At 36.9% G+C, this 17,748-nt stretch overlaps 1 protein-coding gene across 1 annotated transcript in view; it reads left to right on the plus strand.

Moving 5' to 3' along the window:
* Window positions 1–16,834, plus strand: part of LOC139898850 (alpha-isocomene synthase-like) — a 29,814-nt gene extending 12,980 nt beyond the window's left edge. Inside the window, exons 3-7 of the mRNA XM_071881653.1 lie at window positions 13,042–13,423; window positions 14,687–14,905; window positions 14,982–15,120; window positions 15,530–15,778; window positions 16,469–16,834. Of these exons, the coding sequence (XP_071737754.1) occupies window positions 13,042–13,423; window positions 14,687–14,905; window positions 14,982–15,120; window positions 15,530–15,778; window positions 16,469–16,762 (1,283 nt within the window). The 3' untranslated portion in view covers window positions 16,763–16,834. The remainder of the gene's footprint in view (window positions 1–13,041; window positions 13,424–14,686; window positions 14,906–14,981; window positions 15,121–15,529; window positions 15,779–16,468) is intronic.
* The last annotated feature ends 914 nt before the right edge of the window (window positions 16,835–17,748 follow it).

Raw genomic sequence — 17,748 nt, forward strand, 5'->3', positions numbered from 1 at the left:
CCCTTCAGCAAACCCTTCAATATCATCATCATCACTGCTTTCCTTAGACCTAGTCACACTACCCTCTTGTAGCGACCCCGACAAATCGTCAAGTGACGGCGTCGGCTACGTGGGTCCCATTACCTGATTATAAGTCTTTAAGATAACGTTTGACCAAAATATGTCGCCTTCATTTCAAAATAAAGATTGTTTCAAAGTTTACAAGAATTGTTCAACCAAAAGTTAAGTTACAACGTTATAAGTACGATTGAAGTCTAGGCGACACGGTCTAAAGTAAAGTCAAAAGACGCTCCATGAAATGCATGTATACTCGACATCGGATGCAAGTATCAAATAGTAAGCGGAAGCATGTTTCACATATCGTGCAAGACCTGAGAAAAACATAGAAATCTGTCAACGAAAACGTTGGTGAAATCATAGGTTTAAGTAAGTAAGTACAAGTGAACCACAAGATTTGCATCAATGAAATAATAGTAATACATTCCAAAAGTTTGTTTCACGAGCACCCAATTATCAAAGCTTAACATTCCTTCCATTGTATACCCCATCACTTAGTGCTAGAACAAACACTGATTCTCGAAAATATATTTCATCCGTAGACGGTAGCGAACCGTCAAAGATGAGGGTTGTCAACCCATATGGCCATATAACATAAGTTCTCGCTTACACCCGGCAAGTGTAACTAATGATAATCGAATTGAGGATTTTGTTCTAAACTCGTATGTAGAATGTTTGTTTTCCCGTTCTTGTGTTCACTTAGTTCAAAAGAATCGTTTATGTTTTCTCATCCCAATATAAGTTCAAAAAGAGTAAAAGTGGGACTATGATCTCACCTTGAGTGCAAGAGTTAATAAAGTACTTCAACAAGTAGACGCGTGCAAAGACAAAGCTAGTCTTGACCTAAACATATAGGTTATATCAATAACGGTAAACACAAACGGTCAAAGATGTTCAATTAGTCCTATGGCTCGTTACGACTCGATTATATTAGCATGTGAATCAAATTGTCAAGTTTCATGCAAGATACTAGTAAATAATCATGTTAGAAAGGTTGCATAAGTATTTGGTTAAGTTTGACAAAAAGTCAAACTTGGTCAAAGTCAACGAAAAGTCAACACGTTCGGGTCGGGTCCCGAACTATTTTTCTAAGCTTAGAAGTCATATATGAGCATGTTGGCCAAGTTACATGTTAATCGGAGGTGCGTAGCATAGCAAACATTTTTCGAAATTTGACAAAATAGGTCAGAATCTGACCACGGCATATGCCGCGCCGCGGCCAGATGTGTCGCGCCGCGACATAACACGTGGTCTGGCACCTGGTCAGTTTCAAGGTTCAAGTCTTGGTCAAAACTTCAAATAACCATAAAACGCAAACCGTAAACAACTAGAAGACGTATCTTATACCGTTGGAAAGCTCTTTTGACAAGGAACACAACTAAGCACTTATCATCAAACGACAACATCATTTACAATAGCCGAAAACTCATCAAGTGATCATTAAGCGTTCATTTCAAGGTTTCAAGTTCATCAAATGCAATTTGAGTTTCGGGAAACCAATTCACACATATGATATGCCGTTTTGAAGGTAATGAAACATACATTACAACTAAACACTAATAATTAACATTCCATGGCATTCAAGCATCCAAAAATTCATGTCAAGAACTATCAAACCCTAGTCAAACATCACAAAATCAATATTCATGTTTTTGAAGTTTTCTTAATCAACCTACGCATCAAAACGAAGCTAGTGATACTAGTAACACAATTAAAACATGCACTTTAACAATCTAACAACATTAACTCATCCAAAATCAAGGATTAAGCACACCCATTTCAAGTTCATGCTAGTTACTCCAAAAACAACAAATCGAGCAAACCAAACATATATTCATGTTAGACTCGAGCCATAGACACTAACTAACACCATTTCAAATCAAAAACACGAATTTAGAGAAATCTAGAGTTTTAGAAATGTTACCCAAACGAGATGAAGTTGGTATCAAATTGTAGAGGATGAAGAGAGGATTCCAAATATGTAATCGGATTTGTTGTGAGCTTCCAAGATTGAATTTAGATGATGAATGAATGGAATGGGTTTGTGTGTGTGTTCTTGAGATGGAGAGAAAAGGGATGAGGGAGATGATGGAAATGGATGAAATGGGTTGACTAGTTGACCTAGTCAACTAGTTTGCCCATTTGGCAACTCCGGTCCCTCGAGTTTCAAAGCGGGTGCGGGATTTAACCGATCGAATATTTTTAAAACGCAAGTTAACAAGAGATGTTATAATTAAATGACGGAATTATTATGAACGTTAGTCAACGGAAACTACGAATTTAAATAACGAAAGGTATTATTTAAAAGAAAAAGACGGTGTTAAAAATAAATTTAACGGAAAAACGCGGGATGTTACATTATCCACAACTCAAAAGAAATTTCGTCCCGAAATTTAGTTGGAAGTAGTAGTCGATATCTCTTACTCGAGACTTTACGTTGTCAATGCTATGAATAAGTGAAAGTACGTTCTTGAGGGTTCTCATGAATTTGGATAGTCAGGGTTTTACGTTGCATTAAGGTTCGGTTTTTACGATCCCCAGTTTCAACTGGTTTTCCTATGAAGAGAAGTTTGTCATCGATAGTTGATGTATCCAGCAGGATTGCACGTTCCTGTTCCGCAGGACACGTTTCTAAGTTTGTTGCACGAAATGTAGGGTAAACGGAAACTTAATTGAGTCGGAAGTTCTAAACGGTAGGGAGCGGTTCCAATACGCCCCAAGGTTTCAAAAGGGTTAACAATGTCGCGGGTTTAACTTTCCCTGATTCCCGAAACGGATTACACCCTTCCAAGGTGCGGGTTCTCAATATTACGCGGTTACACACTGGGATTTGTGAGGTTCTCCTCTAAGTTTGGTATAACTCTTCTGGCAACAATGGGTTGTCTCGAGCCCTTCTCGGACTTGAACGATCTCAATTGTTGTTTCTTGATGGAGTTCAGATTTCGGTGGTTGATGCTTTGGTTAAATGAACAGGGGTATGACATTAGCGGTCATATAAGGTTTCGAAAAGTGCGCGTGAACACACGAGTGGTAACTACTGTTGTAAGAGTGATCTACTAAAGGTGACAATACGAGTTTGTGAGATGTCTTTCCAAGACGTAAATCGTTCGTTTGCTCGGTTCGTCAGTTTGTGGGTGGTACGCGGTACTCATGTCTAAGCGGGTTCCCAAGGTTTCTTGTAAAACTAGAAGTGAAACGAGTATTTCGATACAGAATAATTGACAAAGATACACCGTGTTGGAATAGAATCTCTTAAGATACGTTTGAACAAGTTAGTTAGGGTTCGAGAAATGTTCGTTAGGACTATTCACCCTCGTGGCGAATACTTATGTAATATGAGGAGTTTCTCTATCCATGGAGAAATGTTACAAGGAGTTTCTTTAAACGGAAATGCGAACGGTAAAGATAGTAGTGAAATGAGGACTTAGAATAGGATGAGTTTACATCTCGAGGTTGCTATAACGTGCCTCTAGTTGTCAAAAGTTGAAGTCTAAAAGAGAAACGAGGTAGTACACGTAGTTGTATAGTTCGGGGTTGAATAATAGTTGACCGATTATCAGAAACACAAGGGCGTTAAGTCAAAGAAGAGTGAAGTATCGTTGGATTGTGTGTTATCTTAATTTCCAGTAATATCAGACGGTAACGGTGAAATAGCAGAGCTATGTATCGTGGTACGCGATAACGAGAAGATTGATCGGATCCATAAATAAGTATTCAAATTCTCCGTGTAAAATAACGAATTTCAGCTTCCTTGATTTCGAGTCGAGAGGGGTTGCCTTTCAGGCGTTCACGTAGAAGTATTTCTATATTTGAGTTCCATTTTGTGCCACACGAATTTATCTAGTAAGGTTGGTGTGAAAAAAAAAAAAAAATCACGTTCAAAGTCCGGACACGAAAAATGTTTAATTCTTTCCCTTAGTACGTTAACGAGGTTAAAGGACGAGCGATACGGGAAAAATTGGAAATTAATCTTTGGTAATAATCGCGAGATCCAAAATTTTACGAATACAAGTCGGAGTCGTGAGGGTTTCTCCAAAATTAATTAATTAATTAATTAATTTTTTTTTTTTTTTTTTTTTTTTTTTTTTTTTACCTTGACCACTAATAACATGGTTTAGAATTTGGACTTTGTTTAACCAAAATTCTCACTTGGAGAATTCGGCATAGAGTTGCTCTTTTCTCAAGAGTTCGAGCGTAAGACGGAGACGTTGTCCGTTTTTCCTTTCCGCTTGAATAGCTTAAAACATCAATTATAAGTACGGTAACGGATTTGTCTAGATAAGTTTGCATACGCGGTTCCGGAGGTCTATGAATACGGGCGGAGCCTTAGTTAAACTGAACGGCACTAAAAGAAATTTATAACTATCGTAGCGAGTTCGGAAAGCGGTTTAGGAGACATCTTCTCCCTTAACCCTCAATTGATGATAACCAGAATGAAGGTCGATTTTAGAATATACGCGAGATCCGTGTAACAGTTCAAGAGGTTGTTGATACGGGAAAGAGGATATCGGTTCTTAAACGGAAATCATTTAGTTCACTAGAATCACATATATGTGGGGAAAACATTCTCTTCCTAACGTATAGGTTTTGGGCTCCCTAGTTCTATAGATGTCAAATCAAAGTTCAAATTACCTACCCAATAAGTCTAACGTACTCCCTCCGATAAAATTTATCGATACGCAATGGTTTCCCGTTGGTCACTTGAATGGCGTAAGTAATATCTAGGGGGAGGGGTGGAGTGCAAAGAGTAGGCTCCAAAGCCTTGGATACAAAACATTTATCGATACCCGAATCGGATAAACATGAAACATAAGAGTCGTTGAGAAGGAACGTACCCGTAACTAATTGTCGTTCCGGGAATCCTATGTGTTAAGGTTGAAAGCTCATTCGCGTACATTAGGGTGGGCGTTCTTCTTGGGACATGCATTCTTAAAATGACCCAGTTGTCCACATTCAAAACAAGCACCCCTTCTGCGTGCACTGGGCACCTTTTTAGCGACGGGGGCGGCACCCTTACAACTATGGGCCACATGGCCACTTCTTTGACACTTGATGCAAAATGGTCCGCCACATTTTCCATAATGATGTTTGTGGCACGTGTTGCAAAAAGGTCGTGTTCCAGCATAATTTTTCCTGCCGCCGGGGGTGAAAGGCTTCTTGGTGGAGTCGTTGTGGTTGTGGTTGCTTGATGGAGAGGCTTCCTGTTTTCTTTTGTTGTTAACTGGTTGGGCCTCGGCCGTTGGTGCCAGCGCTTCAATTTCATCCACCGTTTTTATAAATCGGCGGGCTATCATCACAGCCTCTTGTAGGTCGGCGGGTCTTAATGGCATTACCCCGTGTGGAATGCTCTTAGGGAGGCCATCCATGTAAAACTCAACTCCTTGGGGCCCGGGAGCCCGGAGGTTTGGACAAATGGAGGTTAGTTCGGCAAACCGTTGATTATAAGCTTCGAGGTCATCTCGGGCTATTTTTAAATTTCTTGGCCCCTGTTCGAGCCTTCGAGTCTCTTCGCGCGGGAAGTATTCGGTGATCATTCTTTCTCTTAATTCGGCCCAAGAGAGTGTAAGGGCTTCATCGATACCCACTGATTGTACGTACTTGTTCCACCACGAGAGAGCAATGCCGGTGAAAGTGAGGGTGGAAAACTTGACCTTATCTTGGTCCCGACAACCGCTTATACTAAAAACGGCTTCTGTTTGTTCGAACCATCGGGTGAGAGCAACCGGTCCTTCGGTTCCATTGAAAGTGGGAGGATTGTACTTCATGAAGTTTTTGTAGGAGCACCCCCCGTTTGAATTACCGACCCCATGATTGTTGTTGTTGTTGGAGAAGTGACCGGCCACTGCCTCTCCCACAGCGGTGGCTATCATTCGTTGAAGAGCTTGTTCGAGAGTTTCGGGAGGGGTATTGTGTTGACCTTGGTGAGCCATTGTTCCTTCATGACACAAGAATACCGTTGTTTAGTATTATCAATAATACTAATCGTGATGTGGAAATCAAGATAAAGAGGAAATTTTTCCTTGACTCGCCTTAAATTCTTTATGTCATAATGTCGGAACGTCCATGTGAATCACCGTAATATAATCCCGGAAATTATATTACCCTGATTTACATGTGCATTTAACATTACTTTATAAAGTCAAGATGGCGCGTCAACAAAATTTATCAACGTAAGATCAAGATCGAATACGAGTTAGATATGATAGAAGAGTTCGAGTATAAATGCACAAATAGTCAAGTAATTCCTACTTCAATCTATATGCCGGTTGTAGTCTAGATTCACCTATGTACCCTATGACTCGGGGTGAACACAAATGAACTCTAAATCCCTACAACCAAGGCTCTGATACCACCTGTAGCGACCCCGACAAATCGTCAAGTGACGGCGTCGGCTACGTGGGTCCCATTACCTGATTATAAGTCTTTAAGATAACGTTTGACCAAAATATGTCGCCTTCATTTCAAAATAAAGATTGTTTCAAAGTTTACAAGAATTGTTCAACCAAAAGTTAAGTTACAACGTTATAAGTACGATTGAAGTCTAGGCGACACGGTCTAAAGTAAAGTCAAAAGACGCTCCATGAAATGCATGTATACTCGACATCGGATGCAAGTATCAAATAGTAAGCGGAAGCATGTTTCACATATCGTGCAAGACCTGAGAAAAACATAGAAATCTGTCAACGAAAACGTTGGTGAAATCATAGGTTTAAGTAAGTAAGTACAAGTGAACCACAAGATTTGCATCAATGAAATAATAGTAATACATTCCAAAAGTTTGTTTCACGAGCACCCAATTATCAAAGCTTAACATTCCTTCCATTGTATACCCCATCACTTAGTGCTAGAACAAACACTGATTCTCGAAAATATATTTCATCCGTAGACGGTAGCGAACCGTCAAAGATGAGGGTTGTCAACCCATATGGCCATATAACATAAGTTCTCGCTTACACCCGGCAAGTGTAACTAATGATAATCGAATTGAGGATTTTGTTCTAAACTCGTATGTAGAATGTTTGTTTTCCCGTTCTTGTGTTCACTTAGTTCAAAAGAATCGTTTATGTTTTCTCATCCCAATATAAGTTCAAAAAGAGTAAAAGTGGGACTATGATCTCACCTTGAGTGCAAGAGTTAATAAAGTACTTCAACAAGTAGACGCGTGCAAAGACAAAGCTAGTCTTGACCTAAACATATAGGTTATATCAATAACGGTAAACACAAACGGTCAAAGATGTTCAATTAGTCCTATGGCTCGTTACGACTCGATTATATTAGCATGTGAATCAAATTGTCAAGTTTCATGCAAGATACTAGTAAATAATCATGTTAGAAAGGTTGCATAAGTATTTGGTTAAGTTTGACAAAAAGTCAAACTTGGTCAAAGTCAACGAAAAGTCAACACGTTCGGGTCGGGTCCCGAACTATTTTTCTAAGCTTAGAAGTCATATATGAGCATGTTGGCCAAGTTACATGTTAATCGGAGGTGCGTAGCATAGCAAACATTTTTCGAAATTTGACAAAATAGGTCAGAATCTGACCACGGCATATGCCGCGCCGCGGCCAGATGTGTCGCGCCGCGACATAACACGTGGTCTGGCACCTGGTCAGTTTCAAGGTTCAAGTCTTGGTCAAAACTTCAAATAACCATAAAACGCAAACCGTAAACAACTAGAAGACGTATCTTATACCGTTGGAAAGCTCTTTTGACAAGGAACACAACTAAGCACTTATCATCAAACGACAACATCATTTACAATAGCCGAAAACTCATCAAGTGATCATTAAGCGTTCATTTCAAGGTTTCAAGTTCATCAAATGCAATTTGAGTTTCGGGAAACCAATTCACACATATGATATGCCGTTTTGAAGGTAATGAAACATACATTACAACTAAACACTAATAATTAACATTCCATGGCATTCAAGCATCCAAAAATTCATGTCAAGAACTATCAAACCCTAGTCAAACATCACAAAATCAATATTCATGTTTTTGAAGTTTTCTTAATCAACCTACGCATCAAAACGAAGCTAGTGATACTAGTAACACAATTAAAACATGCACTTTAACAATCTAACAACATTAACTCATCCAAAATCAAGGATTAAGCACACCCATTTCAAGTTCATGCTAGTTACTCCAAAAACAACAAATCGAGCAAACCAAACATATATTCATGTTAGACTCGAGCCATAGACACTAACTAACACCATTTCAAATCAAAAACACGAATTTAGAGAAATCTAGAGTTTTAGAAATGTTACCCAAACGAGATGAAGTTGGTATCAAATTGTAGAGGATGAAGAGAGGATTCCAAATATGTAATCGGATTTGTTGTGAGCTTCCAAGATTGAATTTAGATGATGAATGAATGGAATGGGTTTGTGTGTGTGTTCTTGAGATGGAGAGAAAAGGGATGAGGGAGATGATGGAAATGGATGAAATGGGTTGACTAGTTGACCTAGTCAACTAGTTTGCCCATTTGGCAACTCCGGTCCCTCGAGTTTCAAAGCGGGTGCGGGATTTAACCGATCGAATATTTTTAAAACGCAAGTTAACAAGAGATGTTATAATTAAATGACGGAATTATTATGAACGTTAGTCAACGGAAACTACGAATTTAAATAACGAAAGGTATTATTTAAAAGAAAAAGACGGTGTTAAAAATAAATTTAACGGAAAAACGCGGGATGTTACACCTCTTCATTCTTTGTTGCCTCTTCTTCTGCCATTAGCTTTTGAACCAGTAAGGCTTTTTGTGCCTTCTTTTAGCAGCAACAACAAAAGCGACATCATCTGACTTAGTAGATTTTGAAGTGGTGGGGGTAGACTTAAAATTTTCTTTCAAATTCAATTCAAGTTTTGCTTCTGCCTTCTCATGGGTTCAAAGTGTACCTACAGAGATGACATGTCAAAATTTCTTAAAGTCTGAGTTCTCCTTATGGGGTCAGTGGTTTCCACTTTGAAGGTAATTAGTCAATGAATTTGTTGACCTGTTCAAATTCAATGTACTTGACTTTCAAACTATCCAGGTCAGCAACTAGAGAATTAAACCTAATGAAGGTCTGTTTCAAAGTTTCACTCTTATAAGCAAAGAAAAGCTTATATTCTCTTTTATAGACAATGATCTTGTTTTGCCTGACCTCATCTTTTCCATCATAAGTGACATCAAGATAGTCTAAAATAGCTTTAGTAGTTGGTTTCATTTTAATCAATTTGAACACGTGATTACATAATGTAATAGCTATCATAGTCTTGATTTTTGGGTCAAGACCAACACGAAGTTTGTCCTCATCCACCCACCTAGATTGGGGAGAACAACCTCTCAACTTTCAATAGCAGGAGTATCTGCTGTTGCAGGTACACTATCAAGCGTTTCAGTAGTAATAAATGGGCCATTGTTTGCAATGCCAGGCATGAGTGGGTCAATAGCCTCAAGGTGAAACATAACCCTATCTATCCAAGTCTCATATTCATCTTCATCAAACTTGGGTGGTCTACTAGAAGAACCATTTTCGAGATAAGTTGTGTTACTGTATGTAGTCATGAGAGAATTCAGATCCAAGATATGAGATTATCAAGACTGAAGCTCTGATACCAGTTGTTGGTCCCGAAATAACAACAGGATTATTATAGAGGGGGTGAATACAATTCTTTTTCGTTTAATCAGATATGTAACAGTTAAGTATATTTAAACAAGTACTTAAATAGAGTCATGGGCAATTTTTAACTTATTCTTTTATTGATATAAATCTCAAAATCACGACTATTCAAAGGCAGAATAAATAGTTGGTTGATACATATTACACCTAAAATAGCTAGAGATGATATCTTAAGCTTTTACAAAGTTTGGACTCTATTTAATTAAACCCACACCACTAAATATTACAATAGCAGAGATATCTATTTATAGAAGTCCTATTAACCATGTAATAGATTTATTGTCCATGGGTACATAGGATGTCTGTACTTGTGTCTACAACATCATCAGAGAGCGTGCTCTCTTTCTTTCCTCTTTGTGACTATTTGCAGGAACATCCCAAATTAGTTTGGCAATACTATTTGAATAAACAAATAGAATGTTGGGTTCCCTAAGCGTTGACAAAGTAATAACCCATGTCTGCACATGCGCTAAACTTCTGCATTCCCACATGGTCTTGTAAGGTCAGTTGTCAGCCGCTGACGCGTGTGCTTTTCTGTTCAACTTTGTCTTCGAATTATGTTGAATAGTGCAATTGATGTAGATCACACAGAAAACTAATATGCTTGTAATGGAGCATAATTTTCTAAGCGTTGTATGTTGCTACCAGCTATGCTGGTTCTTCAACTTGTACACTTGATCTTCTATACTGGCTGAGCACATATCCTGTGTTGGTTGAAGAATACTGTCTATCTTGTGCCGATAGACCAGGCAGCATACTAAGACACTTGACACATCAACAAATGCTGTCTAAACATAAATAAACCTATGCTGGCCGCACATAACATTTTAGTGTATATAATGCTGTATTGTCATAATTAAATCCTTAATAATTTTGGGGACTCAACACATGTAATTATGTATTTACGTTCCCGTATGAGCGTCTGTAATTGTATATATTAAGTCCAACTATATAATCGCGCTCGGCCCGTTAGAGTTTTAGCATTATAGTTTAACATAATATCTCACGAGGTTATAAATATCTTACACAATGTACACCATTTTTTGGTCTTAATACTCTTATCCCCCATTGTGTGCGTTTTTTATGTATGTCATTTTTTATAATTTAGAAGAGTGAAGAGAAGAACTCGTTTGATGATTTTCTTTATCTCCCCCTTGAACGTTGAATGATCTCGCTCCCCCTTAAACGGACACACGGAGTTAGAAGAGTTGTTGTGAACTACTTTGAGAGATTTAGAGCGGAAGTTTGAGTAGTAGGTATTCCAATTTTCTTTGTCGTCGCTTTTGGAGTACAATTTGTAGGCACGATCTATTTGACCGATTGACCTTCCATTCCACCGAGGTTTGATACACGGATTTCTTGATATTTCTGAAACGTGGTCAACTTTAACAATCGATGTTTTTCTTGGGCTGACTGATGATTTCTTTATACTTAATTGAAATCTTGATTTCTTTAGTTTATGAGCAAATTATCCGTATCGATCACGGAAATTCCGTGATTTCCCCATTTTGCCTATAAGTAGGTTCAAAATATGGTTGATTTGTTTCGGTGTGCTAACTGGAATAATATCGTTGTCCAGGATAAAATAGATTTGTGAGCTTTAGAAACCTGAGGAATTCTTAACTGTAAGAAAAAACATATTGATTCCGTAATATGTGGCTTTTGTACTATCGACAACATTGTTGGTTCTAAAATTGGTGTTGATGTTGCAAATCAGAAATGTGTTTTTCAAAGTCATGAGTTAATGTTTGGTTAAGAGTTTGGACATGATCAACAACACTGTGAAGTTGTAGAATGTTCTTAGATACAAGCTCACATTCAGACTTGATAATACATTTTTCAGCTTGAAGATTCAGAATTTTATAAGATGTAAGAACGTTTTCTTAGTTGAGCTGATCATTCTTTTGTTTTAGCTTCGTATTTTATGCTTGAAGCGTCTCATGTACGGTAAACAATGATTTACTAGATTTTGTGAGTTGTTTTGAGAGCAATAACATGTCTTTAAGAAAAGGCACATCCTTTTCATCAACGTCTTTAAACATCAACATTAATATAATCAAAATCTGGTACCGAAGGTATAACGGATTAAATATTCATCATTTGCAGTTGTTGGAAAATGTGTTCGTTTTATCCTTGTAGCGAGAAACCAAACTTGAAATTCTTCAAGAATTATTAAAATCCCAACATGCGAACTTCTAAAAATCGCTTTAGATATTTTAACGAGAATTGTTAAATTTCTTAGCTAAGTTAATCTTTTTTGTTAGAAAGTTAACTGGTTTTGTTAACAGACGTCAAACCACTTGGGCTATGACAATTGAGCCTGGTCAGTTTATAATGGACCTGATTAATTTTGTATCTTGATAAACTGAAACAAAATGGGCCTTGATTTATTAAGTTTAATTAATATGGAGTTTCAGTTTATCAATAGGCCTGTACCAAATAAGCTTGAAGTACCTTGGGCCTGCTTCTTTGAATTAACTCCTTAAAAAAAGTGTTAAAGCCTGGGACTGAACCTGCAATCTTTTTTGAGTACAAATATACGTATAAATCAAGATACGCATATATCACAACATACGTGGTTGCGAGAGTAAAACAAAATTGAACGATTTCAGACGTGTGTTTGTCAAATTGAAGATATATTCAGGTGCGCATTTAACGTTGTAACTGAATATTCTGGTGATAACGACCTCCTCTGGCAAGTTTCCGGTTAAAACTCCGCCAGTCCTGCAATTTAATTTTTTGTTTGATTATGAGCTTCAAAATGATTCAAGTACCTTTCTGCACCTTCATATAACAACTAGGAATTGATTTCAATCGCTTTAACAAGATTAAATTCACTAAATCGTCGAATCACAGTGTTCGCGCCAAAAAAACTTCAAAAATTGAGATTCAAGATCTAGACACTTTCGGGCCATGGTTTTTGAATCAAAAGTTCTTAGAATCTCAAACCTAACACTAGACAATTGCTTTCTAAATGTATAGATCAGTGATTGATCCGAATTTGAAATATTGTTACAATGTGTTAAGGAGATTGGAGAGGTAATCACACTTTTTGTGTCTAAGTTGTGTGGAAAGGGTTAACATTCTAAGTGTGGTGAAGGTATTTATACCTCATATCTTCACCACTATCATCTATTCTAACTACAACATACATCACAATTTGACACTTAACAACCGTGTATATCTAAGTAAAAAATAATCACCGTCTTAGGTAACCTGAACAGAAAAAACCATATCGTTTACACATTAAAGATTAATATAATTAAGCACGTATGATAAACGGATATGCTAATGACATAATATTTCAAAATGATGCAGATATTTTCAACATCTACAAGGATAGTGATGGAGCTTTCAAGGAGTCGTTGAAAACAGATATCGAGGGTCTACTAGATTTGTATGAGGCAACGTATCTCAGGGTACCTGGGGAAGTCATTTTGGATGATGCTCTTGGTTTTACTAGAAATCTTCTTGATAACATATCAAAGGATCCTCTTGTTAAAAATTCTGTCATCTCTACACAAATAGAGGAAGCCCTATTGCAACCCCTGCATAAAAGGTTGCCTAGACTCGAGGCAAAACGATACATCTCTCTTTACCAGCAACAAGCTTCTCGAAATGATACTTTACTTAAGCTTGCTAAGTTGGGCTTTAATTTACTTCAATCACTTCATAAGAGAGAGTTACACCAAGTTTACAAGTACGTTTATTTTTTTCTTTTCTTGAACGGCGGTAGGAGTCACTAACGGGACCCGAACGCGACGTCGGAACCCACTCACCCGATCATTTCTTGGAACGAACATTATAGTTCTAGCACCCATCAGGAGGAAACCCCCACGGCGAATCCAATCGGGCATCGCGTGTGGTCAAACCCCTTGATTGAGGCTCAAACGCAAGACGTCTAATTCCTCCGAAGCCCATGAAATGGGATAGTAACCTCAAGGGAAATATTTTGCAGCTCATAGGGGTCGAACCCCTGACTTCCCTTATGGAAAATCAGGTCACTACCAATACACCAACATCTTAACGTTTAACTTTACAGTTACGTGAGTTGTAATCACTTACATTCATTAATTTGCTTGAAATTCAAGGGACCAACGAGAACGCGACATGTGGCGCGAAAATCACATGTAATTGAAAAAAAAAAAATTTCAAAAAAAAAAAATTTCGAATTTTTTTTTCGAATTTTTTTTTCCGAATTTTTTATTTTTCGAATTTTTTTTACAATCACATGTGATTCTGTATGTCAATCACATGTGATTGTAAACCCAATCACATGTGATTATGCATATTAAATTCAATCACATGTGATTGTACAATTTAATCACATGTGATTGTAAACCCAATCACATGTGATTATGCATATTAAATTCAATCACATGTGATTGTACAATTTAATCACATGTGATTGTGCAGGTAAATCACATGTGATTGTAAAGAAAAATTCGGAAAAAAAAATTTCGTAAAAAAAAAAATTTCGAAATTTTTTTTAAAAAAAAAAAATTTTTTTTGGAAAAAAAAAATTTTGAATTTTTTTTCAATCACATGTGATTTTCGCGCCACATATCGCGCTCTCATTGGTCCCTTGAATCTCAACTTAATTTATGGATTCAGATGAATATTCCTCACAGTTACGTACATGTTAACCCTTGTTAACCCTTATTTACTTTGTTTGAATTTCTGTGTATCAGTATGCTTTTACTTTTTTTACTTTTTTGATTAACCTGTGTGTCTGTGCCTGATCCGCTTTGTGAGCTGACTAATCTCAAGGTGATTACCCGCTTTGCGGGAAGCCTGGGGTCATGGCAGGTGAACCTCCGTTGTCACAATGTTTATATTTTTATCAGTATTAATTCTTGAAATATGTGTTTTAAGTTCTTTCTCTCTCTATAGATATCTTGCATATGTATAAGAGACTTCTCTCATAAGCTTTTCAATTCGTGTATTTATTAATATAATACAGGTGGTGGAAAAGTTACGATGTCCCAACAAATTTATCATACACTAGAGATAGATTGGTGGAATGTTACTTTTGGGTTAATGGTGTTTACCATGAGCCTCAATATTCTGAAGCTAGAATGTTATCGACTAAAACTTTTCAAATGGCAACAATTCTGGATGATACGTATGATGCTTTTGGTACTTATGAAGAACTTGTGATCTTCACTGAAGCAGTTAAAAGGTATATATGCTAATTTGTCATATAGTTGAACCAAATATTTAATCATATTAATCACGTGACTTGCATATTTTGAAAGGTGGTCAGTTGAAGGTTTGGACGATCTTCCGGATGAAATGAAGCTTGTATATCGAATGCTCGTAGAATTGTATGAACATATGGGAAACATATTGTCAAAGATGGGAAAAGCACATCATCTCAACTATATCAAAGAAGCAGTAAATTTTCCAACACCTCTAGATGTTCTATACATTAAGTATATATTTATCTTGTTGGTGTTATTTTCAAACTTCCATTTAAGTTTTAAGTTAAGGTGTTGGTGTATTATTGGTGACCTGAATTTTTATAAGGGAGGTTAGGGGTTCGACTCCCATGCACTGCAAAATATTTCCCTTGAGGTTACCCACCCATTTCATGGACCTCAGAGGTTAGAGGTTCGACTCCCATGCAATGCAAAATATGGATTTGTCGTGAAGGTTTCCCAAGAAATGATTGGGTGGGCGGGTTTCCAACATCACATTTGGACCCGTCAGTGACTCTAACCGCCGTTCAAAAAAGAAGTTTAAGTTAAATTTGAAGGGAGGTTGATTTGGTTGCATAAAAATTTTGCTGATTTTTTATTTACAGTTGATTGAAAACATTGAATTCTACTTGAAAGAAGCTAAATGGACTAAAGATAAGTATGTGCCAACAGTAGAGGAGCACAAAGAAATTGCAATAATTAGTGTCGGCTACAAGTTTGGTCTGATATCATCTTTTGCGGCCATGGGTGATGTAGTGAAAGATGAAACATTCAAATGGGCTCACTCCATGCCTCCCCTCGTTAAATCATGTTGTGTGATTTGTAGAACAATGGATGATCTTGTCACCGCTAAGGTACATCCATCTACGATAGTTGCCTTAAGAACTAATGTCTTTTTGTATACTACGACAACTATCCATAGTTGATGGGTATGGATGGACTCATTGGCATGTAGACACAGATAAAAACACTCAGTTTTTTGTTTACACTTACCCTTACATTTAGCTATATTTTTTTCTTACATATACATACATACATTAAAGGTATACACAGATTTTACCTCCTTATTCTTATCCATCTATAGATAAACATATAGTTTGAGACAACCTAAAAATGAATACTCCATAATTAAATTTTTTTTGGGTAAGCGAGGAAATCCTGCTATGAACGAACACATTGGCTCCCCCTAGAATGTAAAACCTCGGGTAGTCAAGCCCCCCGAGCGCGAGACCTGGTACCGGGTGAATTGCGCATTATGCGCACCCTCTAGTCGCACTCCCGTTTTGAACAATTTGGCGGAGCCAGGAATTGAACCCGGGTGATGTGCTTCATTGGGCAATTCGGTGGCCACTCAAGCAAGCCTGAGTGGTTACTCCAGAATTAAATTAGGACTAAAGGAATAATAAAGAACTTTTGTGTTACACGTCCTAGTATGATTGTGTTAAGCGTGTAAATCATTTGCAATTGCAAATACACCTAAATTAAATTTTAGGATTTGTTAAAGGATCATATATTCGATTAACCTGATTAATATGTGTATTCAGGAAGAGCAACAAAGAATGCATGTTGCATCTAGCATTCAATGCTACATGAAGGAACATGACGTCAGTGAGCAACAAGTCAATGATTTGTTCAATGAAAACCTTGAAGATGGATGGAAAGAGATGAATGAAGGGTTCCTGAAGCATAAAGATGTCGAAATGCCAATAGTTATGCTGGTAATAAACTTTGCACGTTCCATGGAAGTCCTCTATAAGAATAAGGACCATTTCACCCATGTTGGACCTGAACTCATAAATCACATCAAGTCACTTGTTGTTGATCCCATCCCTATATAAGAAGATGGAACATTATGTTTAAGATGCATATGGTAACAATAAATTGAATAATAAGTCGAGTTCTTTGGCAGACGACGGTTCGAGTGTGTTGTTTACTTGTTCAAGTTTATGTTTAAGATTATGTGTGTGTGATATGTATTAAAATTTCTGTATATACTTCCACATTTAAGTAGTAATGAATGACTCGAGATTCAACAAATGTTTTTGTTAAAGATATACCTTAGTTACCATTGTGATTGCATTATTGTTATTTAACCACCAACAACAATTTTTCTAACATTGTTGAATTGAGGCATCAGCCCTTGTACTTTGATAGTATGACTACAACTTGTTAAGTACATATGATATACATCGTACAATAGGATACATTTCCCTCCCATAGTCCCTTGAAAGTAAGTTTAGCAGAATTTGAATAGCTTTTCGAATTACTATAAGTTAGTTACCAAATAGTCACTGGCCCATCTCTTTGCCCATCTCGTCTATCCCTTTTTCCTTCTCGATTATTTCCTTTGAATGGAGATAGAGATTCTCATTCTGACTCCTTCAACCAAGAGGTTGTGAGTTCAAGTCTAAGGGTGCACTTATGTATATATACTCATGAAAATGTTCGTGTAAAGTGTCCGAATTTGACTCAATTAATTAGTTTAAGTTAGTTAAGATATGAACATTAGATAACAATTGTATGTAATTTGTGAACATGCAAACATTTCATAAAATTCACAATTGAACATGTAATTTGTGATTGTAAACACTTGTTTGCCAATAATATAAACATTAGATAAAAATTGTATGTGATTTGTTCAATATAAATGCATATAAACCATATAATTAAAAAAGTTGTTGCAGTTCTCGCCGTTTTTGTGGTTCTCGTTTGAAATTGTTACGAGAATATATATATATATATATATATATATATATATATATATATATATATATATATATATATATATATATATATATATATATATATATATATATATAGGCAG

This window comes from Rutidosis leptorrhynchoides, chromosome 3 (assembly GCF_046630445.1).
Source record: "Rutidosis leptorrhynchoides isolate AG116_Rl617_1_P2 chromosome 3, CSIRO_AGI_Rlap_v1, whole genome shotgun sequence".
Taxonomy (NCBI): domain Eukaryota; kingdom Viridiplantae; phylum Streptophyta; class Magnoliopsida; order Asterales; family Asteraceae; genus Rutidosis; species Rutidosis leptorrhynchoides.